General features: G+C 43.0%; 1 protein-coding gene and 1 long non-coding RNA gene across 8 annotated transcripts in view; one reads left to right on the top strand and one right to left on the bottom strand.

Annotated features, from left to right (window-relative positions):
* LOC132438018 (uncharacterized) overlaps positions 1-25242 on the top strand; it is a 93400-nt gene that overhangs the window by 23809 nt on the left and 44349 nt on the right. The window contains exons 3-4 of one of the 2 annotated variants that reach the window (XR_009522138.1): positions 16942-17019; positions 19304-20332. This is a non-coding gene — a long non-coding RNA (uncharacterized lncRNA). Of the gene's footprint in view, positions 1-16941; positions 17020-19303; positions 20333-25242 lie in introns of those variants that run through there. The other variant, XR_009522137.1, reaches the window with a different exon arrangement.
* Positions 8039-25242, bottom strand: part of MRTFB (myocardin related transcription factor B) — a 201152-nt gene continuing 183948 nt past the window's right edge. For all 6 annotated transcript variants that reach the window (XM_060031768.1, XM_060031773.1, XM_060031769.1 and 3 more), the window contains 4 exons: positions 22672-22830; positions 22287-22424; positions 15901-15961; positions 8039-13750 (listed from right to left, as the gene is read on the bottom strand). In XM_060031768.1, coding sequence (XP_059887751.1) covers positions 13215-13750; positions 15901-15961; positions 22287-22424; positions 22672-22830 — 894 coding nt within the window. In that variant the 3' untranslated portion in view covers positions 8039-13214. The remainder of the gene's footprint in view (positions 13751-15900; positions 15962-22286; positions 22425-22671; positions 22831-25242) is intronic.

Below are 25242 nucleotides of genomic sequence, written 5' to 3'. Positions count from 1 at the left end.
GGGTTTATCCTGTATGGGACTCGCTGTGCTTCCTGGAGTTGGGTGGCTATTTTCTTTCCCATGTTAGGGAAGTTTTTGAGTCTAACCTCTTCATATATTTTCTCAGGTCCTTTCTCTCTCTCTTCTCCTTCTGGGACCCCTATAATGCGAATGTTATTGTGGTTAATGTTGTCCCACAGGTCTCTTAGGCTGTCTTCATTTCTTTTCATTCTTTTTTCTTTATTCTGTTCCATGGCAGTAAATTCTACCATTCTGTCTTCCAGGTCACTTATCCGTTCTTCTGCCTCAGTTATTCTGCTATTGATTCCTTCTAGTGTATTTTTCATTTCACTTATTGTATTGTTCATCTCTGTTTGTTTGTTTTTTAATTCTTCTAGGTCTCTGTTAAACATTTCTTGCATCTTCTCAATCTTTGTCTCCATTCTTTTTCCGAGGTCCTGGATCATCTTCACTATCATTATTCTGAATTCTTTTTCTGGAAGGTTGCCTATCTCCACTTCATTTAGTTGTTTTTCTGGGATTTTATCTTGTTCCTTCATGTGGTACGTAGCACTCTGCCTTTTCATCTTGTCTGTCTTTCTGTGAACGTGGTTTTTGTTCCACAGGCTGCAGGATTGTAGTTCTTCTTGCTTCTGCTGTCTGCCCTCTGGTGGATGAGGCTAGCTAAGAGGCTTGTGCAGGTTTCCTGATGGGAGGGACTGATGGTGGGTAGAGCTGACTGTTGCTCTGGTGGGCAGAGCTCAGTAAAACTTTAATCCGCTTGTCTGCTGATGGGTGGGGCTGGGTTCCCTCCCCTGTTGGTTGTTTGGCCTGAGGCGACCCAACACTGGAGCCTACCCGGGCTCTTTGGTGGGGCTAATGGCGGACTCTGGGAGGGCTGATGCCAAGGAGTACTTCCCAGAACTTCTGCTGCCAGTGTCCTTGTCCTCACAGGGAGACACAGCCACCCCCCGCCTCTGCAGGAGACCCTCCAACACTAGCAGGTAGGTCTGATTCAGTCTCCTGTGGGGTCACTGCTCCTTCCCCTGGGTCCCAATGCGCACACTACTTTGTGTGTGCCCTCCAAGAGTGGAGTCTCTGTTTTCCCCAGTCCTGTCGAAGTCCTGTAGTCAAATCCCGCTAGTGTTCAAAGTCTGATTGTCTAGGAGTTCCTCCTTCTGTTGCCGGACCCCCAGGTTGGGAAGCCTGACATGGGGCTCAGAACCTTCACTCCAGTGGGTGGACTTCCGAGGTATAAGTGTTCTCCAGTTTGTGAGTCGCCCACCCAGCAGTTATGGGATTTGATTTTATTGTGATTGCGTCCCTCCTACCATCTCATTGTGGCTTCTCCTTTGTCTTTGGATGTGGGGTATCTTTTTTGGTGAGTTCCAGTGTCTTCCTGTCGATGATTGTTCAGCAGTTAGTTGTGATTCTGGTGATCTCGCAAGAGGGAGTGAGAGCACGTCCCTCTATTCCTCCATCTTGAACCTATCTCCTCCCTTCTCATTTTCTTTTGTGTATATTCTCCATGTATTTTGTTTGTAGTGGTTACATTTAACATCCTAAACTTATAACAATCTATTTAAACTGATAACCATTTAACTTTGCTCACATACAAAAATTCTACTTCTTTACAGCTCCTCTACACCCACCTTTGTTATTGATGTCACAAATTACATCATTACATGTTATGTAATGATCCTTTGTAGATTTAGAATTATTTTTATGCTTTTCTCTTTTAAATCCTATGAAAGAATAAAAAGTGGAGCTAAGATCCAAAGTGACAATAATAGAGGTTTTTACTTGTCCATATATTTATCTTTACCAGAGAACCTTATTTTTTCATAGGACTTTGAGTTACTGTCTAGCATTCTTTCATTTCAACTTGAAGGAGTCCCTTTACCATTTCTTGCAGGGCAGGTCTAGTGGTGATAACTCCTTTAGCTTTTATCTGGGAATGTATTAATTTCTTCCTCACTTTTGAAGGACACTTTGTTGTATATAGAATTTTTTGTTGACAGTTTTCTTCATTCAGCACTTTTTCATTCCCCCCCCCCAGTTTTATTGAGGTATAATCAACTGTATATATGTAAGGTATATTTTGATATACCTACACACTGTGAAAGGATAACCATAGACAAGCTAATTATCACATCTATTACCCACATAGTTACCAATTTTTTTTTTGGTGTGTGATGAAAATACTTAAGATCTACTCTCTTAGCAAATTTCAGTACAATACAGTACAGTATTGTTAGCTGTTTTCACCATACTGTATGTTAGGTCCCCGGAGGTTATTCATGTTATAAGTGGAAGTTTGTTCCCTTTGACCAATAGGGCGCCATTCCTTCCCCTGCCCCTGATAGTCACCACTCTACTCTGTTTCTGCGAGTTTGGCCTTTTTAGAGTCCACATATAAGTGAGATCATGTACAGTATATGTCTTTTTCTGTTTGACTTATTTCACTTAGTAAAATGCTCTTGGGTTTTATCCATGTTGTCACAGATGGCAGGATTTCCTTCTTTTATAAGAGTGAATAATATTCTTGCATGTGTGTGTATCACATTTTCTTTATCCATTCATCTGTTGATGGACACTTAGGTTGTTTCTGTATCTTGGCTATTGCAAATAATGCTGCAATGAACATGGAAGTGAAGATATCTCTTGGAGATACTGATTTCATTTCCTCTGGCTATATACCCAGAAGTGGGCTGGCCAGACCATATGGTAGTCCTATTTTTAATTTTTTGAGGAACCTCCATACTATTTTCCATAAAGGCTGTACTAATTTACATTTCCACCAACAGTACACAGTGGTTCCCTTTTCTCCTTATCAGATACATGGTTTGTAAATATTTTCTATTCTGTAGGTTGCCTTTTCATTTTTTTGATTGTTTGCTGTGCAGAAGGTTTTTAGTTTGATGGAGTTCCACTTGTTTATTTTTGCTTTTGTTTCCTGTGCTTTTGGTATATCTAAAAAGTCATTGCCAAGGCCCATGTCAAGGAGCTTTTCCTCTGTTTTCTTCTTGGAGTTTTATGGTTTCAGGACTTACATTTAAGGCTTTAATCCATTTTGAGTTAATTTTGTGTGTGGTGCCAGATGAGGTGAGGGTCCAATTTCATTCTTGTGCATGTGGATATTGAGTTTTTCCAGTAACATTTATTGAAGACACTGTCTTTCCCCCCACTGTATATTCTTGGCTCTTTTGTCATAGATTAGTTGACCATATATGTGTGGGTTTATTTCTGGGCTTTCTATTCTGTTCCATTGATCTGTGTCTGTGTTTTGTTGTTGTTGTTGTTGTTTGGCTATGTTGCACAGCTTGTGGGATCTCAGTTCCCTGACCAGGGATTGAACCATGGCTGTGGCAGTGAAAGCCCATAATTCTAACCACTAGGCCACCAGAAACTCCCCTATTTATCTGTTTCTATGCCAATACCGTACTGTTTGGATTACTATAGCTTTGGAGTATAGTTTGAAAACAGGAAATGTGATGTGCTTCCAGATTTGTTGTTCTCTCTCAAAACTGCTTTGGCTATTTGGAGATCTTTTGTGGTTCCATACAAATTTGAGGATTGTTTGTCCTATTTCCATGAAAAATGCCATTGGAATTTTGATCGGAATTGTACCTGTAGATTGCTTTGGGTAGTATGGACATCTTAACAATATTAATTCTTCAAGTCCACGAGCATGGAATATCTTTCCATTTATTTGTGTCTTCAGTTTCTTTCATCAGTGTCTTATAGTTTTCAGTATACAGGTCTCTCACCTCCTTGGTTAAATTTGTTTATTTTTAAAATTTTATTTATTTTTGGCTGCGTTGGGTCTGTTGCTGCTCATGGGCTTTCTCTAGTTGTGGCGAGCGGGGGCTACTTTTGTTGCTGTGTGCGGGCTTCTCATTGTGGTGGCTTCTCTTGTTGCGGAGCATGGGCTTTAGGCACACGGGCTTCAGTAGTTGCAGCACGCAGGCTCAGTAGTTGTGGCGCATGGGCTTAGTTAAATTTATTAAATTTATTCTGAAGTATTAGGCTGGCCAAAAAGTTCGTTCGGGTTTTTCCATAACACCTTACGGAACGAACTTTTTGGCCAACCCATTATTTTATTCTTTTTCATGAAATTCTAAAAAGAATTATTTTCTTAATTTTCTTTCTCATAGTTCATTATTGGTGTAGAGAAATGCAACATATTTTTGTATATTAATTTTATATCCTGCAACTTTACTGAATTTATTAGTTCTAACACTTTTTGGTGGACTCTTTAGGGTATTCTCTATAATGACATGTCATCTGCAAATAGTGACAGTTGTACTTCTTCCTTTCCAATTTAGATGACTTTTTTTTTTTTTTTTTTTTTTTTTTTTTTGCGCGCAGTATGCAGGCCTCTCACTGTTGTGGCCTCTCCCGTTGCAGAGCATGGGCTCGGGATGCGCAGGCTCAGTGGCCATGGCTCATGGGCCCAGCCACTCCGTGGCACGTGGGATCCTCCCGGACAGGGGCACGAACCTGTGTCCCCTGCACCGGCAGGTGGACTCTCAACCACTGCGCCACCAGGGAAGCCCCTAGATGACTTTTATTTCTTTTTCTTGCCTAATTTCTCTGGCTAGGACTTCCAGTGCTATGTTGAATAAGTGGTAAGAGTGGGCATCCTTGTTTTGTTCCTCATCTTAAAGGAAAAGCTTTCAGCTTTTCTTTCTTCTTGAGTTAACTTTTGGTAGTTTGTGTCTGTGTAGGAATTTGTGTATTTTATCTAAGTTAACTAATTTGTTGGCATGCAGTTGTTCAATGTATTCCTGTGTAATTCTTTTTCTTTTTAAGGTTTTTTTTTTTTTGGCCGCGCCATATGGCATGCAGGATCCTTGTTCCCTGACCAGGGTTTGAACCTGCACCCCCTAGAGTGGAAGTGCAGAGTCTTAACCACTGGACTGCCAGGGAAGTCCTTTATTTATTATTTTTTTTAAAATAGGAACTATTTCCAACTCACAGAAAAGAATAGGGAGAGGGCTTCACTGGTGGCACACTGGTTGAGAGTCCGCCTGCCGATGCAGGGGACACGGGTTCGTGCCGCGGTCTGGGAAGATCCCACATGCCGCAGAGCGGCTGGGCTCGTGCGCCATGGCCGCTGAGCCTGCGCGTCCGGAGCCTGTGCTCCGCAACGGGAGAGGCCACAACAGTGAGAGGCCCGCCTACCGCAAGAATAGGGAGAATAAAGAAATCAACTGCCAGTAAACAAGTGTTAATATTTTGCTAGATGGCTATAGAATTACTAAAGAAATAAATAGAAAAAATAAATAAAACATTCAATATTAATTGAAGCCTACTTTAATTCCTGCAATCTAATTCCTTTTATTTCCACAAGTATCTTGAATCTTGATATTGACACGAGTCCTTACCACCCATATTTTTATATTTTATATAAAAACGTGAACAGCATTGTTGATTTAAAATGTTACTTGAATTATGTAGGCTTCATTCTGCACTTTTCTTTCCCTCAGCATTTTATTTTGAGATTGAGTTACATTGGCACATTAGATTTAGTTCATTTGTGTAAATTGCTATGTTTAAATGTTCGCAAAATGAAAGGCATACAGGTCGTTTTCAGTGTTTGCTTTGTAAACTATGCTTCGTGTTAATTCTTGCACGTGATTGCCTGTGGGCATGTGTTTCTCAAGGATGAGTATCAAAAACGTTGAGTTGCAGAGTTTGTATCTTCAACTTTACTAGATATTGTAAAATTGCTCCATGAATGCTGGGTTTTGGGGTGTGCTCAAGTGGCTCCAGGTACCCAGCCCAAGGAGGCAGTTTTGTGAGTCACTGTGTGTGGCCCCACCTGTGGGCTTCACTTAAGATGCCCCAGTCTTGTAACCCAGGTTCTGGTTGGATGCTGTTAACCATCCATCTGAGTAGCTACTTTGTAAAATGTGTGAGATTGAGGAGACTTGAGAGATGCCCAGTTGGGGTGAACCTCATGATTGACAGGAACTAAGTCTGCTATAATCAATTGGTTTTGTCATGTATCTGAACAAAGACGTTGGAGTGAATGTACCGAGTCTACAGAAATGATCTGGGCTCTGGGATGTCAGAAGCTTGGTCTCAAATCCACACTGCTTTCTTTGTAATTTCGGGCAAGACATTTTCCTTCTCTGTCCTTAGTTGCCACATCTATTAAATGGGGATAGGAAGAGTTCCTTGCTCGTAGACTTATTAAACGAGGGTTTTATACATAAAGTGTTTGGCGCAGGGCCTGGCATTTAGCAGCATCTACTGTATTTGCTGCTGTTTCTATTAACCTGTCTCCACTTGAATTCCTGTGCCTTGGCGCTATGTACCAGGGACGTGGGGAGAAGGGTGAGTACGCACTGTGGTTACCGCCCATAGGGCCATGTCAGCAGCTTCCTCCTGGAATGATCTGTCACACGGTTATATCCACCAGGGGCAGTCAGTTGATTAGTGGCCTCGTTTTTTGTCTCAGTATACATTGTGGGTTTAGTTTTAATAACTTGTCATAAAAATTAGCAGAAGAGATAGCCAGGATGTCCAAATGGGGTTTCTTTCTGAAAGTTAATATCCATCAGAAAGGGAAGCTAAGCTATTTGTGGAAGGAGGGGCAAAGGAATGGTCGTGAGGTGACTTGGGAAATCTTCCAGAGGATTATGCGGCACATAAAATTGTTGGTGACATGTGGTTTACATCTGTCCTGAAGCGGGTCTTTCCTAGGTGTCATTCATTTCCAGCCATCACGAAGTGTGTGGGTGTGTCTGTGTTTACAAGTGCTTTTGTAGTCCTGTTGACTCTAGAGCAAGTGTGCTGCAGAGGATTACAAAGGCGCTAAATGATGACTGTGTCCACTATCTAAAAGGCTTTCGAAGGCCTGTATTACCCAAAGAAAACAGAACTATCTCCAGAAGAGTCTTAAGTCCCTTGAGGTCTGGGATTCTTAAATGCTCTGCTGTCGACCCTTCCAGACTGTTTCCCAGCACTTCTTGGCCAGATTCTGTCCTTCAGCCCAACTCCGGCATCTAGCCCTCGGCCTGGCACAGAGCAGGGCCTCAGCCAAAATCTCTTTCTTTACTCTGACCTCACCCAAGTGGTTTTTCTGTTTGGAATGTCCTTTACACGTCCTAACACATCTCTTCCAGCACCTTCCCTAAAGCTCCCAGCTCTGTCCCTTGCTCATTCCTGGGACTGCCGGGGGCAGTCTTTGTTCCCTCGGACATGATTTTCTCTCCCCGAGGGGAGGATCTTGGCTGGTAACATGTGATGTTACAAATGTCTTAGTCCGTTGGAAGCATCATCTACTTACTGGTCTGTTGAGGCTGCTCCCTTGGTCCCTAAAGGTAGCGGATAATGAACATTTTGTTGTATTTAGGCAACCAGTGATCTTTCTTTTCTCCCTCTCTGAGGGTGATATGACACCACTTTCATAGTCAGATATTGATATGAAAGTTTGGGCTGTTAGTCAGGTTTACCCATTACTGTTTTACGTCATCAAAACTCTATTTTAACCATGGGCTTCTGGGTTGAAAATCAAATGCCATCTTACTAAAATAAACTGAATTCTAAAGACCATTTCTTTAGGTCTATAAAAGCACCTGATATAAATAGCTGCTTCTGAAATGTGGCTGCACTGAAGGATTACCCGGGTCTTTTGGGAATCTTGTTGGTGGCTCATTTATTACTGTCAAAGCGAGAGCCAGTTTTCCCCAGGCACGTGTGTACACACCGACCCCCGGGGTCCACAGCCTTCGCCACGTCTCTCATTGGGGGTTTCCTTATGATTGTGGGAGAATGCACACGGTTTTGGTGTCAAATCTTGTCATGGTCAAGTTCAGCTAGGTACCTGTTTCTATTTTGTATCTCACGATCCTGGACCTGGGGGAGGGGATGTGTGCCCTGGATGTGTGATTCACAAAACCTGCCTCAGCACGCCCGCTTGTTGTGTCTGGTGACTGACTGCTGTAAGGCTTGCTCTGAAGGCAGTGTCTCCTCCCCACCTGCCCCCCTCAGCTCTCCTGACCCATAGCATGTGGTCTTTCCTCTGCGTAGTAAGAATCATAGTACATCAAAATGTTTTTATTTGAGACACAAAAATGCAAAATTGCTGAGATATCAAACATTTCCCGATCAGCTACAATACGGCCACTATGTACAAAAGATCTGATGATAAATGTGCACACATATAAAAATACCGTATGCATTACCTATGTACAGTACATGTGCAAAATGTATGGCATTCAAACATGACATGGAATTGATTTCAGGGGTGCAAACAGCAAATACAAAGGCATCATGGTTTTTCTTTTAAAAAAACAACATAAAGGCAATAGATGAATGGACCCCCGATTGCCATAGTTTTTTATTAAACTAGTGCTTTGATAAGCAGGGCTCTGCAGATTGGTATCTTTCTCCTTTTTTTCATAGAGTGAGATGCTAAGACATAATGTGACAATGAAAATAAGAAGAGAAACACCTATCACATCGTATTTCTATTGCAAGCAAGAGAAGAAAACTAATTTGTAGGTAGAAAGGAAAAAACTCTGTATTACTGCTAAATACGTATTATTCTTAACCCAACAAAACAAATCTATACTATTTTACATGAAAACAATAGAGAAATATCTACATCTTTGTGAAAATTATAACCTTAAATGGATAATACCTTTTTGGGACTGATTTTTGAGATCTCATTAGTCTCAAATTTTAAATAAAAAGTGCCTCCTTTTGGCAAATACTTGGCAATGCCTTTGGTTCCATTGAAGCGAGTTTGCATTACTATTAGTTATTCGAGGTTAAGTGCTTTTGGTAGCAACTAAACCCTTTCCTAAATGCTTCCTCCTCCTCCTAAATCAGCAAGTTTCCTTACAGCATAATGTGGAGAGGTAATCGTTATGAGTCTCGGTGATTCTATGAACTTGGTTAAAGCTTTGTCTTAGTAGTTGGCACAAAGCTCTGTTGAACACGACAGCTATGTTGAGATCGCCAATGACATGTTTTATTTGATTCCAGACAGCACCTTGCAGATCCGAGATTGCCATCCTCTTGTCACAGAATCGTGACATTTTCCAATGATTCACAGAGCAACGTGTTTGCATGGAGGGGAAGAGCTCTTTTGTAAACATGTGCAGCTTTTTGAATTACAGGCCTCAAATCAGAGATTTCAGGCAGAAACCCTTTGCAATGATGCATTTCCTCAAATACTGCAAGAAAGGGTGAATGGGGACAAACATAGACCTGCTTATTGCCATGCAGTCACTTCACAAGTAAAACCGTAGCTCAGAAACATGGCTGAATGAGCAAGTTATCAAAGGTTTGAACCAGGAAGAAGAATGACTACATATTAATTGTTATTTTCCAGTTTTGACTGAAACCACTTAAAAGATGCGCTGAAATGCAGTTAGGATGCTCTCCAGATACACATTTCTGCACTTGTGAGCTGTGTTCCTTTGATAACCCTGACCTTCCAGTTAGTGTTCTTTGAGAGAGTGGGCTAATTTTGTGGCCTCCAGGCAGGGGACACTTTGCCTGGTGTCCTGCTCTGGTGCCAGTGGTCGGGACTGATGTGGTGGTGACGGATGGCGACACGCAGAGGGCTATCTGCGAACCTGCTGTGGAGCCCCAGGTGGCTCTGCTGGTGGACACTGACAGCTAGTCTCTTGGAAGTTCTTGAAACAGCCCCTGGCTGCCACCCTCCACCTGGCTCATGGCAGGAGCCACCAGATGGGCCCCAGAAACAGCACGAGGGTGTGGCGCAAACCCGGCCAAAGGCTGTTTGTGGACAGTAAAGGGACGGTCCCGGCACTGTTGTGGCTGGTTTCAGCTTGGGAACTGCGAAAGGGCTCTGGAGAAAGCTGTGTGGCCTGGAATGATCTGGGGTTGATCTGGGGTAGAGGAAGCCTGAGTCAGCTTTGGTGACAAAATGGGTAACACTCCTGATCCATCATCACTCGGGGTCCGCCGGCTGCACAGCTTGTGGCGGTGCCCTCTACAGGTGGCAGCTTGGGGGGTGACACCACACCGCCTTTGCCACGATTCTGAAACGGCACTTCCGTGGCTCACACAACCGTGCAGTTTGTAAAAAGGAAATTTTGAGTAAGCTCTCTGTTTGTGCCATAAAGATACTCATATAAAACAACCAAGTAGCATCTGAGCAAGAAGTTCCGTGAATTCAGACTACATGTATGTACAGATATGTGGCAGATACTATACAGCAGATTGCACATTGCAGGAAAAACACTAGAACGTGAACCACTCACACTGTCCTAAGAGCTTTCCTAGTACATGCTTTGCTGAAACGTACAAGATGACCACATATGCCTGAAGCTTCGGTGTAACTTTCTATTCCTCGCGTCCTTAATGACAAGACCTGATACCTATATACACTAGCAGGGTAAGCTTGATATTACTGTGTTTCAGGAATATTTAGGAAATAAGACTGGATAGGAGATCGTGTTTCTAGGAGTTGGTTTTCTGCTCGGCAGTATGCTATTCTGCAGAATGGTACACGACAGCACCACTTCTAAACCACACACATGAACACCTGAAAATCCAACCAGCGCTTCTGCCCTCTGTTTAAAGGGCTGTGAAGCTCACCTCAAACCCAAGACCGTCCTCTTTGGTAAACACACGCCTTTCCCATTGCGCTTACCGTCACGTTCACTGAGTTAGGGCAGAGGGGCTGTGATCACAGAATGTCACCTTTGGTCACGTCACACGCTGCGCACGGTCTGTGTCCTTGCTCTAACCTGGAACATTAGCTGAGACCCTGGTGAGCAGCACTGGTGTCACAGAGGCCCAGCTGGCTGCTCAAGCCAGGACGGAGGGCCGGGTGGAATGCCGCGAGTAGGTGGCCGGTAGAGTCAGTACTAGAGGCCCCTTGCCTGCCTTTAAAGGAAATGCTGGTACGTGAAGGTCTGAACACACATGTGAAGTGGGCACTTCAGCAAGTTGTAGTCAAGAGACCAGGCTCATGAGATGGCATTCTTTGTAATGCAGTGTGTATTTTTGGAGAGCAACCTTCCTGTGGCATGTTTCAAATCTATTTTAAAAAAGCAATAAGGGGAGCTGAGGGCTAGAGAACAATCTATGTACACAACTCGGGATGATGGAAACAGAAAGTTACTCAACAAGAGCCAGCACCACTAGCTGTTCAGTTGCCTCCTGCTGACTCACTGATATTTGGTGCTAATTTAATAAGCCATTTAAATCTGAATGAAGATGATGCTTAGAGTCTAAGTGTGGACCACATAAGCCCCAGACAAAAACCCAGGGCCCAGACTTCCCCTAAGAAAAGTACCTTTCCGGGTCAGTAGCCCTGCCCCTGGCCACAGGGCCTCCGGAAGGAACTGACTCGAGATGCACGTCATGCCCAGGACGTTAACTGTCCCATTGGGCTTGGTCAGATGGCGGCACTGTGGTTAACGGTTACTGGCTCCCACATGTTGGATTACCAATTGCTAAACACTCAAAGTACCTACTGCAGACCACACTGTGCATGACTGCCTCTGCTTGAATCATCCAGAAGCACTTTCCAGTTGGGAGGGCTTTCAACTGAGGGCTCGAGGGCTGTGGGCAACTGAATACTGGGAAAATGGACTTTTCTTACATGTAGTAAAATTTACAAACTGAAATAAAAATATACAGTAAGATCAGTTCTTAGGCAAAACACAAACCCAGAAATGATTCACAGACTGTTTCCAAGTAGTGGGTCAGGTTCCCACAGTGACTTGCAAGAGGCAACTTTCACCATTTAACAACCCAGAGAAAAAACCTGACCATACGTAGGGTTTATACAAGGTGAGGTGGAGAGCACAATGATGTTATGTAATGAAAACCTCCACACTTTGGGGTAGATTTCAGGTGGGTTTTTTTTCAGTTATTTATATTTTATCATATACTTACTTAAATGACTAGCTTGATTGAAATAATCTTGGAAATCCTGTGATAGTTGGCATTTTAGAAAATTAAGAAACTACTCAACAAATCTTTTTTCTATATAAAAAACTAATAAAACCTCCAGTTTTTCAATCTTCAGCTTGATGATATAGTGAGAGCTCAGGTATGACATCCAGTTACAAGCCTGTAAAACAGTAACCAGGGATAAGCGACAGAGAAGAGGACGGCCAGGGCTGGGTCCACTGGCCAACCTGGCGACACTGTCTCACCTGTAACCGTTGTAGGAATGTCCTAGGTTGATGACAGACTTCTCCCTTGCCTTCTGTGCAACTCACCAGCTCAGAAATATATTTTATGCTAAAGCCTTTTCTTGGTTCTTTGAGATGGGTCTGGTTACCTGAAAGTTAGTCAGCAATTCTTTAAATACGGAAATACATGTGGCTCAAGTACTCCAGAAATATTTGAGTTATTACAAGAAGTAGGACCACTGGGTACCTAATGCCTTACTCCAGTGTAGGCTGTACACATCACAATGTCAGAGCACACGTACAGATGTCTAAGATACACATTAAAATCAACCTAATCAACCCAGAGGGCTGCAAATAGAAGTTTCAGTGTTATCAGTACACCTGACTTCTTACAGTGGCTTGTTTATGACAGTCTTTTGTAGACACTGTCTGGTTATGGTGGAAGATCTTCCATTTCAATTTAAATTTGGAGATCTAAAGTAAGATTCCCAAAAATCACAAAATAAACTATAACACACACAAAAATTACATTGGTTTCTGAATGGAACCAAAAAGTCTTCAGGGGGAAGCTGTCACTGAACTGGCTGGTGCTGACCACTGCCCTTGACCCCTGCTGCATCTGGGGCTGGGCTCAGGCCATTTCTAGGAAATACCCCGTGCAGTGGTCTCTCACCTCCCTTCTTTTTTGAGTGGAGCCGTTTGCCTTTTATTTAGGGTCTCAAAGTGACCACAGAGGTTTAAATGTAGCTGATGACCAGAGGCCCTGGTGTCACCGCCCTGCACACATTACTCTGCTTCATGTTTTTATCTAAAGGTACCTTTTATTCTTTACTGAAGTCTGGAGAAACAGATAAGTCTTCTTGGAGTAGTGTTTTTTCAGAAGGCTCTGTGCTATATTAAATCGTAGACATTCACTGCTGGATGCAATGAAATGTTTTAAAACTTGGTTTCCAGCCTCTGACCATCCCTCCGTTCTTTCTGTGACAACATATTATAATTGCAATGATGCAACTATGGATCTGTCTCTAAAAACTGACCTTCTCCAATCATCTTCATCTTCTTGACTCTCATGGAATCTGGGATGAGAAATCTGTGCTGTTAGTCCCATGGCAGTGGTAGGTCCTGTGGGTCTAGGAAGTCGGCAGAGAACATGCTCGGAGCAGTGGCGCTGAGAGGAGTGAGTCCCGATGACGTGCCGGGCATGGTAATGTCTAACCACTCCATGTTGTCCAGGTTCGAGTCAGAAAGGTCAAGGGACAGGCAGGGAGTACTCGCAGCAAACTGGGCCTCGGAAGTTTCCATGGGTGAGTGTGAGTGGTCCAGCACGCCTGAGTGACTCAGCAGGTCGTTCTGGAGATCCTCTATCAGGGAGAAGGGTTCCCTGTCCTCGCTGCTGCTTTGCAGTGGAGCAATTTCACTGGCTGAAGGCAAAGTGCCATCCAAGAAAGCTTCTAGTTGGTTCTCTAAGCTGGCAGATAAACTGCTCATAGGTTCTAAGGATATGGGCGGTGCCATCTGGACTTGGGGTGGTGGCCGGGACACCACTGTGCTGACTGGCATTGTGGTGATGCTGGCTGTCACTGGTCTCATTTTGGAAATAGGAGAAGGTTCTTCTTTTATAGGAAGGGAAATCTCTGCAAAATAATTGAAATAATTAATAATGATTTAGTACCATTTAAACGTTTTTTATTAATTACCAGGGCAATTATTTTGTATTTTTGTGATGACTTATACACAGTCCATCTCAGAGTTAGGAAGAGGATGCTGTTGGTCAGGTACAGTCCTAGATAATAACCTTTAGGATGATGGATATTTTAGTTAAATAGATAAAACATTTAAGCTGATAACATTCTGATATGCTTTCCATTCTTTTTAGTAAGAGTAAGCGTTAAAAGCAGTCTCTACCACCAGGTGGGAACCGATGGTTTTAGATTATTTGATCCTTTTCTTATTCTCAGTCATTCCAGGCTGAAGACAGGCTCCTGTCTTACCCTCTACCTTGAATCTGCTATTACAGCGGCACACCACCCTTACAGTGAATGTCAAAGTGGATACCCTGAGTTTGTACAGGCATAAAGTACACCCTTAATATTATGAAAGCTCTAATTATATTCTTTTTTTATCATTATAGTTGAACTGTGTGCTGAATTTAGCCATTTACATTCTATATAAAGTCCTTAAAAGATACAATGTTCTCATGTCATTTCTGAGTTAAAGCTAACACATCTTTTCCAAGATGAGGTGGATTACCTTATTTTTCTTTTGTCTCATTTTCTGAGTTCATATAAAATCTTGAGGATTTGGTAAATGTCTTAATAAGCATTAATTACGTGTTATTCCTTGCCAGATCAAGTAGCAAATTAACGGACCATCTGCTATAGATACCAGTGTTCACTTAGCTACATATATTTGAATAAAATATCCTTTCCACTTTCTTGTGAGTATTTGGTTTCATTTATATGCAGATACACTAGGAAACGTATTTAATAATCGCTCTTACAATTCAGTGATTGGGATGCATAAATAAGTGAGAGAAAGAACTTACAACCTGATTGCTATATGTGAACTGTACACTGTGGGCACTGCCTGTGTTTAGGACAGTTATGCTGCTCTTCATTACCTGTTGTCACCTCTAGAATTGTTCTGAAAGCTGAAAGTGCAATCTAAATAATTAGTTTTACAATCAACTATTTAAATTTCTGTTCTCATTATTACTGGTATTAGTTAGTATACAATAAGATAAAATAATATACTCATTGGATACTTTGCCATAAAAAATCATCCCTTTTAGAAAATAACTCAATTGTTATTTTGTTACTGTGACTTTGTCATATTTTAATTTCCAAGTTTAGGCTGTAAACATTATTCTTTTTAATCATTTCCAAAAGTATTTTCGCCAGATTTGGCAAAAAGCATTTTATTATTGTTTTTAACCTTAAATTCAGGCCATGGTATATCTATTTCTTTAATTTCCATAGTTTAGATATACATCATGAGTTTAAAAAGAAAATGCTATTTGCACATGTAGATCTATAGTCAAATATGAAGAATTTTCTGTGTTTGTCAAACATTACGACAAAATCATTAACCTCAAAATCAAATAGAACCTGCTATGAATGGAGAAATTTTGATCACTTATTTTGATCAGTTATTCAGGTTTAAAAACCTGAATAAAACTCTTTCACCAAGGTAATTTGAGAATACTTTAAAAATATTCCAAAATAGCATCTGAAGCTTTGAAATACTGATTTTATACTTATTTTTAAAGATAATAAGCTGAGGCAGAGAGATCCTTGATTTTTTTTGTGTGGTTAATGTCCCTTATCCCTTTTTAAGATGACAAATTGTAAAAATCTAAGATTTTCAATCATATGTAGAAAGTGCTTGCCTTTGAATTTTAAGAAAGTTACTAGAGCCCAAGCTAGGTAACTAGGTTTTATGAAACTAATGCACAATGAATTTTTATCCCATCACAACAACATTTACGTGGAGTAATTTTGAAGTTTTTCAATGTGGTCTTTAAATCTGGTTCTCCTGAGCTATTTTGAGGTAGTCTATCAACAGGCATACATCTATTGCTAAGTCTATTAAATTACTGTGTTATAGTGAAACAATGGCTTTTCCTTCATTTTAATCACCTAAATTTAACAGATTTAAAAGAGTAAACTGAGGTAGAATTAGAAGAATATGTTTCTCACTACTCAGATACGCTGTGAGCGCTAGAGGAAAACTTTCATAAACCTGTGATAAGACCCCTATGGGGTCTGATGTGACTTTGACCCACCTCCGCTTTTAATGAGAATGTCAAAGAGGTCGTCCATCTGCTGACTGTGTGCATTGGAAATCTACAACAAAGGAGAATATACGTTAGCTTTCTTTCGTACAAACCTGGAAGCATTAGACAACTGGGAGCACTTACGGACCTTACAGAACATCTAGCCTAATCTATCATTTGATAATTTTGAAAACGCTGAGGTCACCTGAGACATTACACCATTTTCTCAATGTGTCGCAGCTGGTAAGTTGACAGAGTGAGAATGGGGTGAAAAAATTGTAAAAGTCTAAGATTTTTTTTTACCCAGCTCAGCCGACTTATACACTTATTTTCTGTCACTGGCTGCATTTTGAGAGGCCTCTGACACTTTCTTTTAAAAATGTCTTATTCATTTGCATTTATGTAAAAATATAAGGTATGTATAAAGGTGCTCATACTATATTTTTTCAGCTTTATTGAGTTACCTGACCTACAAAAAACTACAAAAGTATACAATTTGATAAGTTTTGACACATGTATACATCGACAAAACTATCAACACAATCAAGATAATGAACACATCCGTTTCCCCAAAAGTTTCCTCATGCTCTTTTGCAATGCTCCTTTCATCCCCAGGCAACCCAGTGATCTGCTTTCCTTGATTACAGATGAATTTACGTCTTCTAGAGTTTTATATAAATGGAGTCATACAGTATGTACTTTCTTTAGCAGGGGGAGGGTAGAGGAGGCTTCTTGCATTCAACATAATAAATTTGAGATTTAACCATGCTGTAGAGTACAGCTGAGGAACAGTTCACTCCTTTTTCTTGCTGAGAAGTATTCCATTGTATGGAAATATCACAGTTTGTTTGGATTGTTGGTATTTTTTGGCTATTACAAATAAAGTTGCTGTGAACATTTGTGTACAAGTCTTTGTATAGACACACGCTTTCTTTTCTCTTGGGTAAATATTCAGGAATGGGATGCCACAATCATAGGGCAGGTGTATGTTCAACTTTCTTAAGAGATGGCTGTTTTCCAAAGTGATCATATTGTTTTATATTTCCACAGCAATGGATATTTCCAGTTGTTCTGCATTCTCGTCAACACTTGGTATGGTCAGTCATTTTAATTTTAGACATCTAACAGGTGAGTAGTGGTATTGCATTGTGGTTTTAATATGCATTTCCCTAATGAGTAATGATGTTGAGCATCTTTTCATGTGCTTACTTGTCATCTGTGTATCTTCTTTGATGAAATGTCTGTTCCCATCTTCTGCTTACTCCAGAAATTCTCATGCATACTGTTTGCATGGTATATCTTTTTCCAATCACTTACTTTCAACCTGTGTCTTTGTATTTAAAGTATGCCTCTTGCAGATGCATATATTAGTTATCTATTGCTGTATTACAAATTAGTCCAAAAAAACTTAGTGGCTTAAAACACTAAACAGTGATTTTCTCTCACAGTTTCTGAGGGTCAGGAATTTAGGAATGGTTTAGATGGACAGTTCTGGCGTGGGGTCTTATAGGATGTGGTAGTCAAGATGCTGGCTGGGCTACAGCCATCTCAAGGCTGGAGAATGTCCTTGTAAAGGTGACTCACTTCATGACTGACAAGGTGGTGGTGGTTGATGGGAGGCCTCAGTTCCTCTTCACATGGGCCTCTGCAGAGCACTGCTGAACGGTCCACACGGCATGCTCCCCACAGCCAGCAGTCCAAGAGAGCGCAAGCGGGGTCGCTTTTATGACCTAGTTTCAGAAGCCACACACCATCTCTTCTGCCAATTCTATATGTTAGAAGCAAGTCACTAAGTTCAGCCCAGGGAGGGATGTCAAAGAATTTGCAGATGTATCTTTTTTTTTCTTTTTTTTTTTTGCGGTACGCGGGCCTCTCACTGTTGTGGCCTCTCCCGTTGCGGAGCACAGGCTCCGGACGTGCAGGCCCAGTGGCCATGGCTCACGGGCCCAGCTGCTCCACGGCTTGTGGGATCCTCCCGGACTGGGGCACGAACCTGTGTCCCCTGCATCGGCAGGCGGACTCTCAACCACTGCGCCACCAGGGAAGCCCCTTTATTAGTTATTTTAAGTATTATAGCTATATATTTTATAAGCCCCTCAAGACAGTGTCATTTCTTATAATGCAGGTTTTCTAGTAATGAATTCTTAATTTCTCCTTACCTGAAATTCTCTCTAGTTCACTTTCATTCTTAAAGGATATTTTTACTTGATATAGAATTGTGGGTTGACAGTGGCCCCACCCCCAGCCCCCCACAAGAACTTTAAAGATGTTGTTCCATTCTTTTCATGCTTCCATAGTTTCTGATGGAAAGTCAGCCATAAATCAAATACAGTTGACCCTTGAACAACATGAGGGTTAGGGGCACTGCCCACCACCCTCAAGCAGTTGAAAATCTGTGTATAACTTAATTTTTTAAAATTTATTTCTTTTATTGTTTAAAATTTATTTTTGGCTGTGTTGGGTCTTCGTTGCTGCACGTGGGCTTTCTCTAGTCGTGGCGAGTGGGGGCTACTCTTCGTTGTGGTGCGTGGGCTTCTCACTGCGGTGGCTTCTCTTGTTGCAGAGCACGGGTTCTAGGTGCGCGGGCTCAGTAGTTGCAGTGCGTGGGCCCTAGAGCGCAGGCTCAGTAGTTGTGGCGCACAGGCTTAGTTGCTCCGTGGCATATGGGATCTTCCTGGACCAGGGCTCGAACCTGTGTCCCCTGCATTGGCAGGAGGATTCTTAACCACTGTGCCACCAGGGAAGCGCCATGTGTAACTTTATAGTTGGCCCTCCATATCCATGGTTCCAGCCAACCACAGATTGTATAGTACTGTACTATGTATTTATTGAAACAAATCTGTGTATAATGGACCTGTGCAGTTTAAACCGTGTTGTTCAAGGGTCAAAGGTGGTTGTTAAAGGGTCAACGGTAGTTGTTACCCTGTGTGTATTGTACTGCTTTGCTCTTGATGCTTTCAAGATTTGGTCTTTAAATTTGGCTTCCAGCAATTTGACTGGGATATGATGAGGCCTTCTGTTTATCCCATTTGGTGTTCATTGAGCATCTCAAAGCTGTAAACTTGTCTTTCATCATATTTGTAAAAAATTTGACCAGTATTTCTTAAAATATTTTACCTGCCTCATTCCTTTCTCTTGTCTCCTGGGACTCCTATCATACCCATGTTAGACTGTTCGATGTTAAATAACAGGTCTCTGAGGCTCTGTTCACCTTTTTTAACACATTATTGACCGGAGATGTATTAATACGTCTTTTGTTACCCGAACATTATTGACTGGAGACGTATTAATACATTTTTAGAGAGTGATACAATTAATATCACTGTGCGAAGTTGTTAGAGCTTAAAATTGATCAAGGGTTCATTATACAACTTACGATTGTCCTTATCATTCACATTTCTTCCTCTGTTAGGTTTTGTTCCAACCTTGTGTCTATTATAAACGTAAAATTTTCAAAAGTGACGCATCGCGAAATTTTGAGTGAAGAGTCTTTCAGTGAATTTTATGCATATACTTTCTCTGATTGTCTGAGCGACATATATACTAGTGTCTCAGAAGTTCTGATAGTACTTCAGAATATAGTTCTGATTCAGATGCTGTGACTGTTAGACCAACAAAAAGACAAAAACCCTTAGTGATGGATACTGATATGGAAAGTGAAAATGAAACTCATGGTGCTGGAGAATGCTCCTTTGCTTCTACAGAAGAGTGGATTGAAGACAACATTTCATGAAAATTAGAAGCCTTTACAGTGTGTCAGGTGTAAATACTGAATGTAATACCCCACGAAGTGGTAGTGAAATAACAGAATTAATTTTTGGCCGGCCAAAATAAAAACTGCCAGCCACAGGCATTAATTTCTGCAAAAATCCCACGGTCAGTAATGAGTTAAAATCTTTTTTTTTTTCCTCTGTTATTCAGATTGGATAAATTCTATTGATCTTTCTTCAAGTTCACTTTTTTACCTCTGCCATCTCCATTCTGCTAAGATCTATAATTTTTTTCATTTCAGACACTGTAATTTTCAGTTTTAGAATTTCCATTCATTAAAAAAAAGCATTTCTATATCTGCTTACGTTCTTTATATCTTTTCCTTCATTACAGGTATATTTTCTTTTACATTATTGATAGTTATAATAGTTGTTTTAAAATTTTGTGTGCAAATTCTAACATTCAAATCAGCTGGGGGTTGGTCTTAGCTGATTGCCTTTTTCCCTTGAGAAAGGGTCCCATTTTCCTGATTCTTTGTACATTGCCGACTTATGAACGGCTGTCGTGGATATCAAATCGTGGAGACTGTATTCTGTCATTTTTCTCAGATGAATGGTTTCTTTTGTTTTAGTAGGCAGTTAACTTGGGTTGGACTTGAACCTCAAAATGTTTCTTGGGCAGAAGTTCCAATCTCAGGTCAGATCTTTTGTCTTTAGCTGATCTGCTACGACTCTACTCCCTACCTATGTGGCTTAGGGGTCAGCCAGAGATGTGGGCAGACAGAATCTGGGCATCTCCTCTCTCAGTTGAGAGCAACCCAGAAGGCAAGGAACCGGTCCTCTGGTTTCCCAAGGCATAAAGGCTGTGGTTTTTCTACCAGTAACCTCACCACTTAGCTTGACCCCAGAGTAAAAGCAGCAGGAAGAGGGAACTCATGCCCTCTAACTCCCTCCCCTCAGTGCAGACTCCTCATCAGAATATGACTCTTTCTAGTCACTCTTCAATGACTTCACAGGACTGCTTTTTGTGTTATAACCAGACTTTAGAGCTGTTATCTGTGCGAAGACTGAACTGGTAGGGCCTTACTTATTAGCCAGTAGTGGAATTGGAAGTCCGAGTAAATGTATTTTAAAAACCTCAGAATCCCTGGACTTTGATGCTCAGTGGTATATGAAGAGGAACCACAGCTAGCTCCCCATCCGAACAGAACTTGACTCCCTCAGTCTAGATGCATGAACCAGAGACAGACAAAGGGCAGGGATTCCAATCAGCTCTCTCAGGTTATGGTGAGAGGATGATTCTCTGTTGTTGTCACACTGGTGAAGGAAATGGTACAGAGTAACCTATACGTTGAGAGTCAGATTTGGAAGGATTTTCTTGAAGATATGTTCCTTCTGGATGGACCAAGGGGAGCACAGCCTAGGCCAGCACCATTTGTTTCACTTCTTTTTGCAAATATCTAAACCTAGTTTCTGAAATGTGGCTTTTCCTCACATATAGGGGCCCTGGCTGAGTCTGGAACTGAAGGAACATTTTACAGTTAGTCACCTTCCTTCGGCAGTAAGTGGATGCGAAGAAGCACGTGGAAACTGTCTGCTTCCTCGAGGAGGCAGTCTGCCGGGCACCCTGCGTGCCCTGTGTGAGTGTGCCACACCAGGCACTCTGGCCGCCATGGAGCAGTGTCTGCAGCTGCTCACTGGGGCGACCACATAGGTCAAGGTGGCCACGGCTGCCGCTTGCGCAGGAAGTGCTGAGTCCTTGGCTCCGCACACCCCCCTGCAGGAGGAGGCCCCAGGGAGTTGCATGGAGACTGTGGGAGCGAGGGAAGCAGCACAACTCTACCGGTGCATCTGCTGTGGCTGTGAGAGCAGAAGGTCTACCTCTGATCAGCACACCTCTCCCTCCACTGTCAGCACCTGTGCAGTGGCATCAGGTTCACTCCCTGCATCCTCAGGTTCTTTCTTGAAAGTGAGGTGAGTTTTAAGCTTTAAATAGGCAGCGAGCCCAGGAGGAGCGTTCAGGGTAAGGTCTGATGAGACTGTCCTTCTCGGCGCCCACCGGAGGCCAGGTGCTTTTATAAGCAGGAGCTCTATCTATCTTTTTCCATCTCTGGAATAGGTGCGGCTCCTATTTTATCAAAGCAACAAGGCAGGCTCAGAGGAGAGAGACGCACGGTTACGAGGCGGGAATCAGTACATGGCGGGGCCGGGAGGGCCTCAGTCTGTCCCTTCCAAAGTGCATCTGCTCAAGATATGAGCAGAGTTGCTTGCGTGAGCCTGCCTGCTGGAGCAGAGGGTGATGGGCAGTCTGGAAGGCCATCTGGCCAGGAGAGGGTCAGTTTGATGCTGGCCTGACAAATGGTGGCTTCAGAAAAGGGTCCTGTATAAAATACGTGCCCTGGTCACACATACACGCATCTATCCCTAACACAACCCGCCTCTGGCCCCCAGGAGAAGTTAGCTAAAGACAAACACGGAAATTCTGAGTAAACAGGAACTGCAGGTTATATGGCTGCTGAAAACCGCTGGGAGTCTCCAAAGTGAATGATGTTTTGATTTTAAATAGCACTTAAAAGGCAAGCAAGGCTACTAGTCATGAAACTTGTCTCTCTTGAGGCAAGTCCATCTTAGACCGGGGCTTCAAGCTGAAGAGGACCCACCCCATCAGAGCTGCGGCCTCCTTACCTCTGGAAGGGAAGACTGGGCACTGCGCGTCTGCTTGATGGCTTCCTCGTAGCGGGGAGGGTCTTTCGTCTTGGGGACCGGGCTCCCAAACAGAGAGTGCTGGACCGCAAACTGCTGGGGCGGAGGGGGCGAGCCGGGCTGCGGCAGACAAAGGAGGAGAGTCAGCCCGGCGGCAGGCTGGCCCCCCGGGGATCCTGGGGGGTGAGGCTGAGGCGCCCCCACTGTGCTGACGGCTAAGCTGCCCCGGAACAAGTCCTATCCCGGGCCTTTCGGCTGCTTCCCCCCGTTAATGCCGACACTCGGCCGTCCAGGCCTGAAGCCTGGGACTCTGGGCTGAACCCGCGCCCTGTACGTGCTGGCACCGCTGCCCCGTGGGCTGGGTTACCTTGTTGGGAGGGTTGGGGCCGTTCTGCAGGGATGGAAGTGGCGTGCTTCTGGGTTGAAGAATGCTGCTGTTTGTCTTGTTGATAAAGGGCTGCTGCACCGCTGGAGCGGGTGGTCTCTGATACGGAAGAACTGTATTGGATGCTGAGTTTGTGAAAACCTGTAATGAATAAATATTTGCCCATCAATTTGTTCTTCTGCTCTTCCTAATAAAGAAAACCACATTTTAGAACAGGGGTTCGGGACTTCCCTGGTGGTGCAGAGGTTAAGAATCTGCCTGCCAATACAGGGGACATGGGTTCAAGCCCTGGTCTGGGAAGATCCCACATGCCGCGGAGCCACTAAGCCCGTGCGCCACAACTACTGAAGCCTGCGCTCTAGAGCCCAAGTGCAGCCAAAAAAAAAAATAGAACAGGGGTTGGCAAATGTTTTCTGTGAAAGCCACGGAGCATATAGTTTAGGGCCGGGCGCTGTGCAGCAGCTGCTGTAACTGCTTGCCCTGCCCTGCGGCCCCGACACAGCCCGGATGAGAGTGAGCATGGGTGGCTCAGGACAGCTCCACCTACAGACACGGGCGGGGCTGGGTGTGGCCCACAGGCCGCGATTCCCTAGCGTCAGTGGTCTCTGTCGTGGACAGCAGCGGGGACAGTGCGCTGTGGGCAAGCTCAGTATGATTCTCCTCATTTGCTCTCAGGGCTCTTTGGCTCATAGCTGCCAAGCCCCCCTCTCTCTTCCAGCTTTGCTCCCAGGCGCCAAAGCCACACTTGTAACATTTACAAACACACATTTGGGACGTCTCAAAGCTAATATGTTCCATATTAAACTTTCCCCTTTCTTCCCACTGCCCCCCAGCCTCTGCGCAAAAATAATTCTTGGTTTTGCCTTTATTTATTTTTGAAACTTAGGTAAAGGGAGCCCTCAGCGCTCACACGTCTCAGACACACCTCCTGGGTCGGGACCTGTGGTCTGCTGTCCTGATCCAGGTCCTCACTAGCCATCACTGGAAAAGTGCCACTGCTGTCTACCTGCGCCCACCTGCCTGTCAGCCCTCTGCCATGACGACAGTCTCAACACACACACACACACACACGCAATCGAGTCCCTCCTACACTCACTGGCTCTTCTTTTTTGGGGTAAAATCCTCCTCTTTGGCTGGCATGTCAACCTTCTCACTACCTGGCCCCTTTTCCATCCTAACTGAAAGGCCACACGTGCTGTGGCCACACTCAATTTTCCACTTTTCTGAAAATTTCTCCTAATCCTTGCAAGGCCTCATTTAAAATCTGCCCCCTTCTGAGAAGCGGTTTTCCGCTTTGTCAGGCAGAGGTGAGAACTTCTTCCTGTGGAATTACAAAGTGTGTTGTTTAGCTCCCATCAAGAGCCAAAGGTTTTAGGGCCTGTTGCAAATGTATGGCCATAATGTTGATTCTGTAACTGTGTTTCCCAGAACTGGTTTGCTCATAAAAATTTTAATATACTTTATACTACTAGTATTCTGAAAGAGAAAAACTTAACCTATATATTTTTACTGTAAATGTGTGTAAGTATTCCTTAAGCATGAAAGTGTGTGTGTGTGTGTGTGTGTGTGTGTGTGTGTGTGTGTATCCCTCCAAACAGTACAACTTCTCTGGGTGATAAGCTCTATAACTATATTCTTCTTATTTATCCATCTATATGTTGTTTTTCTCTCTCCTCCCTCAAAGAAAACTGTCTTACCATTTGAATATTCACTAAGTTTCTTACTAAACTGTTATTTTTGGGCCCACCTCTAACTCCTTGCTCACTGCACTCCTCAGAGGAGATTCCAAGAGAGCATGTGTGTTAACATGACTGTCGCTGTCCCAAGAGGCCATTTCTGTCTGTTCCTCAAGTTGTTTCTGCCTTAGCCCAGAGAGTTCACGCCAGCCTGGGGCATATCTACAGGTGTACCTCATTATCGGGGTTCTTTTACACTGAAGATTAAAACTCTGGGATTAATCATTCTCAAGGATTAAAACAGTAAGATCTACTTTTGAGGCCTTAAGATTTTTCTGGCGAGGAGATGGGCACATAGCTCCACCTACTGGATAAGAGGGAGTCTGGGTGGCTTTTGGGGCTCTTCAGCAGAACTCTTAGTAGAAGTCCTGTAGAGGACAGTGAGCCCTAGATCAGCACCACCATTTTAAAGATGGGGACAATGACACTCAGACGGTACATGAATCCTGCATAAGGCACAACACAGAGGAAGTGGCGAGCCAGAATGCCAGCCAGACCTAGGCCACCTGGCTCTTAATCCCTGAGAGGGCAAACTCTTAAAAATATGTAAAGATCTCACTCAAGATAAACATTTCAACAAGTGTCTTTTTCACCTTCAAATACCTTTTCCCAGGGCACTTTTCTTCCCCCCACAAAATGATTACTTTGAAAAGAAAATTTAAAACCTAGAAAATTCTATATATGAGGATTGAAAAAATAGTTTTGAAACTTTTCTTGGAAAAGGGGCTTAACTGTTAAGATGAGCTATCTTTTAGTAATAAAGAACTCTTTCTGCAGCCAAATGGCATCTGACCCAAAGCTAACCCGGTGGGAGACG

The sequence above is a fragment of the Delphinus delphis genome, chromosome 15 (genome assembly GCF_949987515.2).
Source record: "Delphinus delphis chromosome 15, mDelDel1.2, whole genome shotgun sequence".
Taxonomy (NCBI): domain Eukaryota; kingdom Metazoa; phylum Chordata; class Mammalia; order Artiodactyla; family Delphinidae; genus Delphinus; species Delphinus delphis.
Note: the sequence above shows the minus strand (reverse complement) of the source record. Positions and strands in the feature narration are given on the sequence as shown.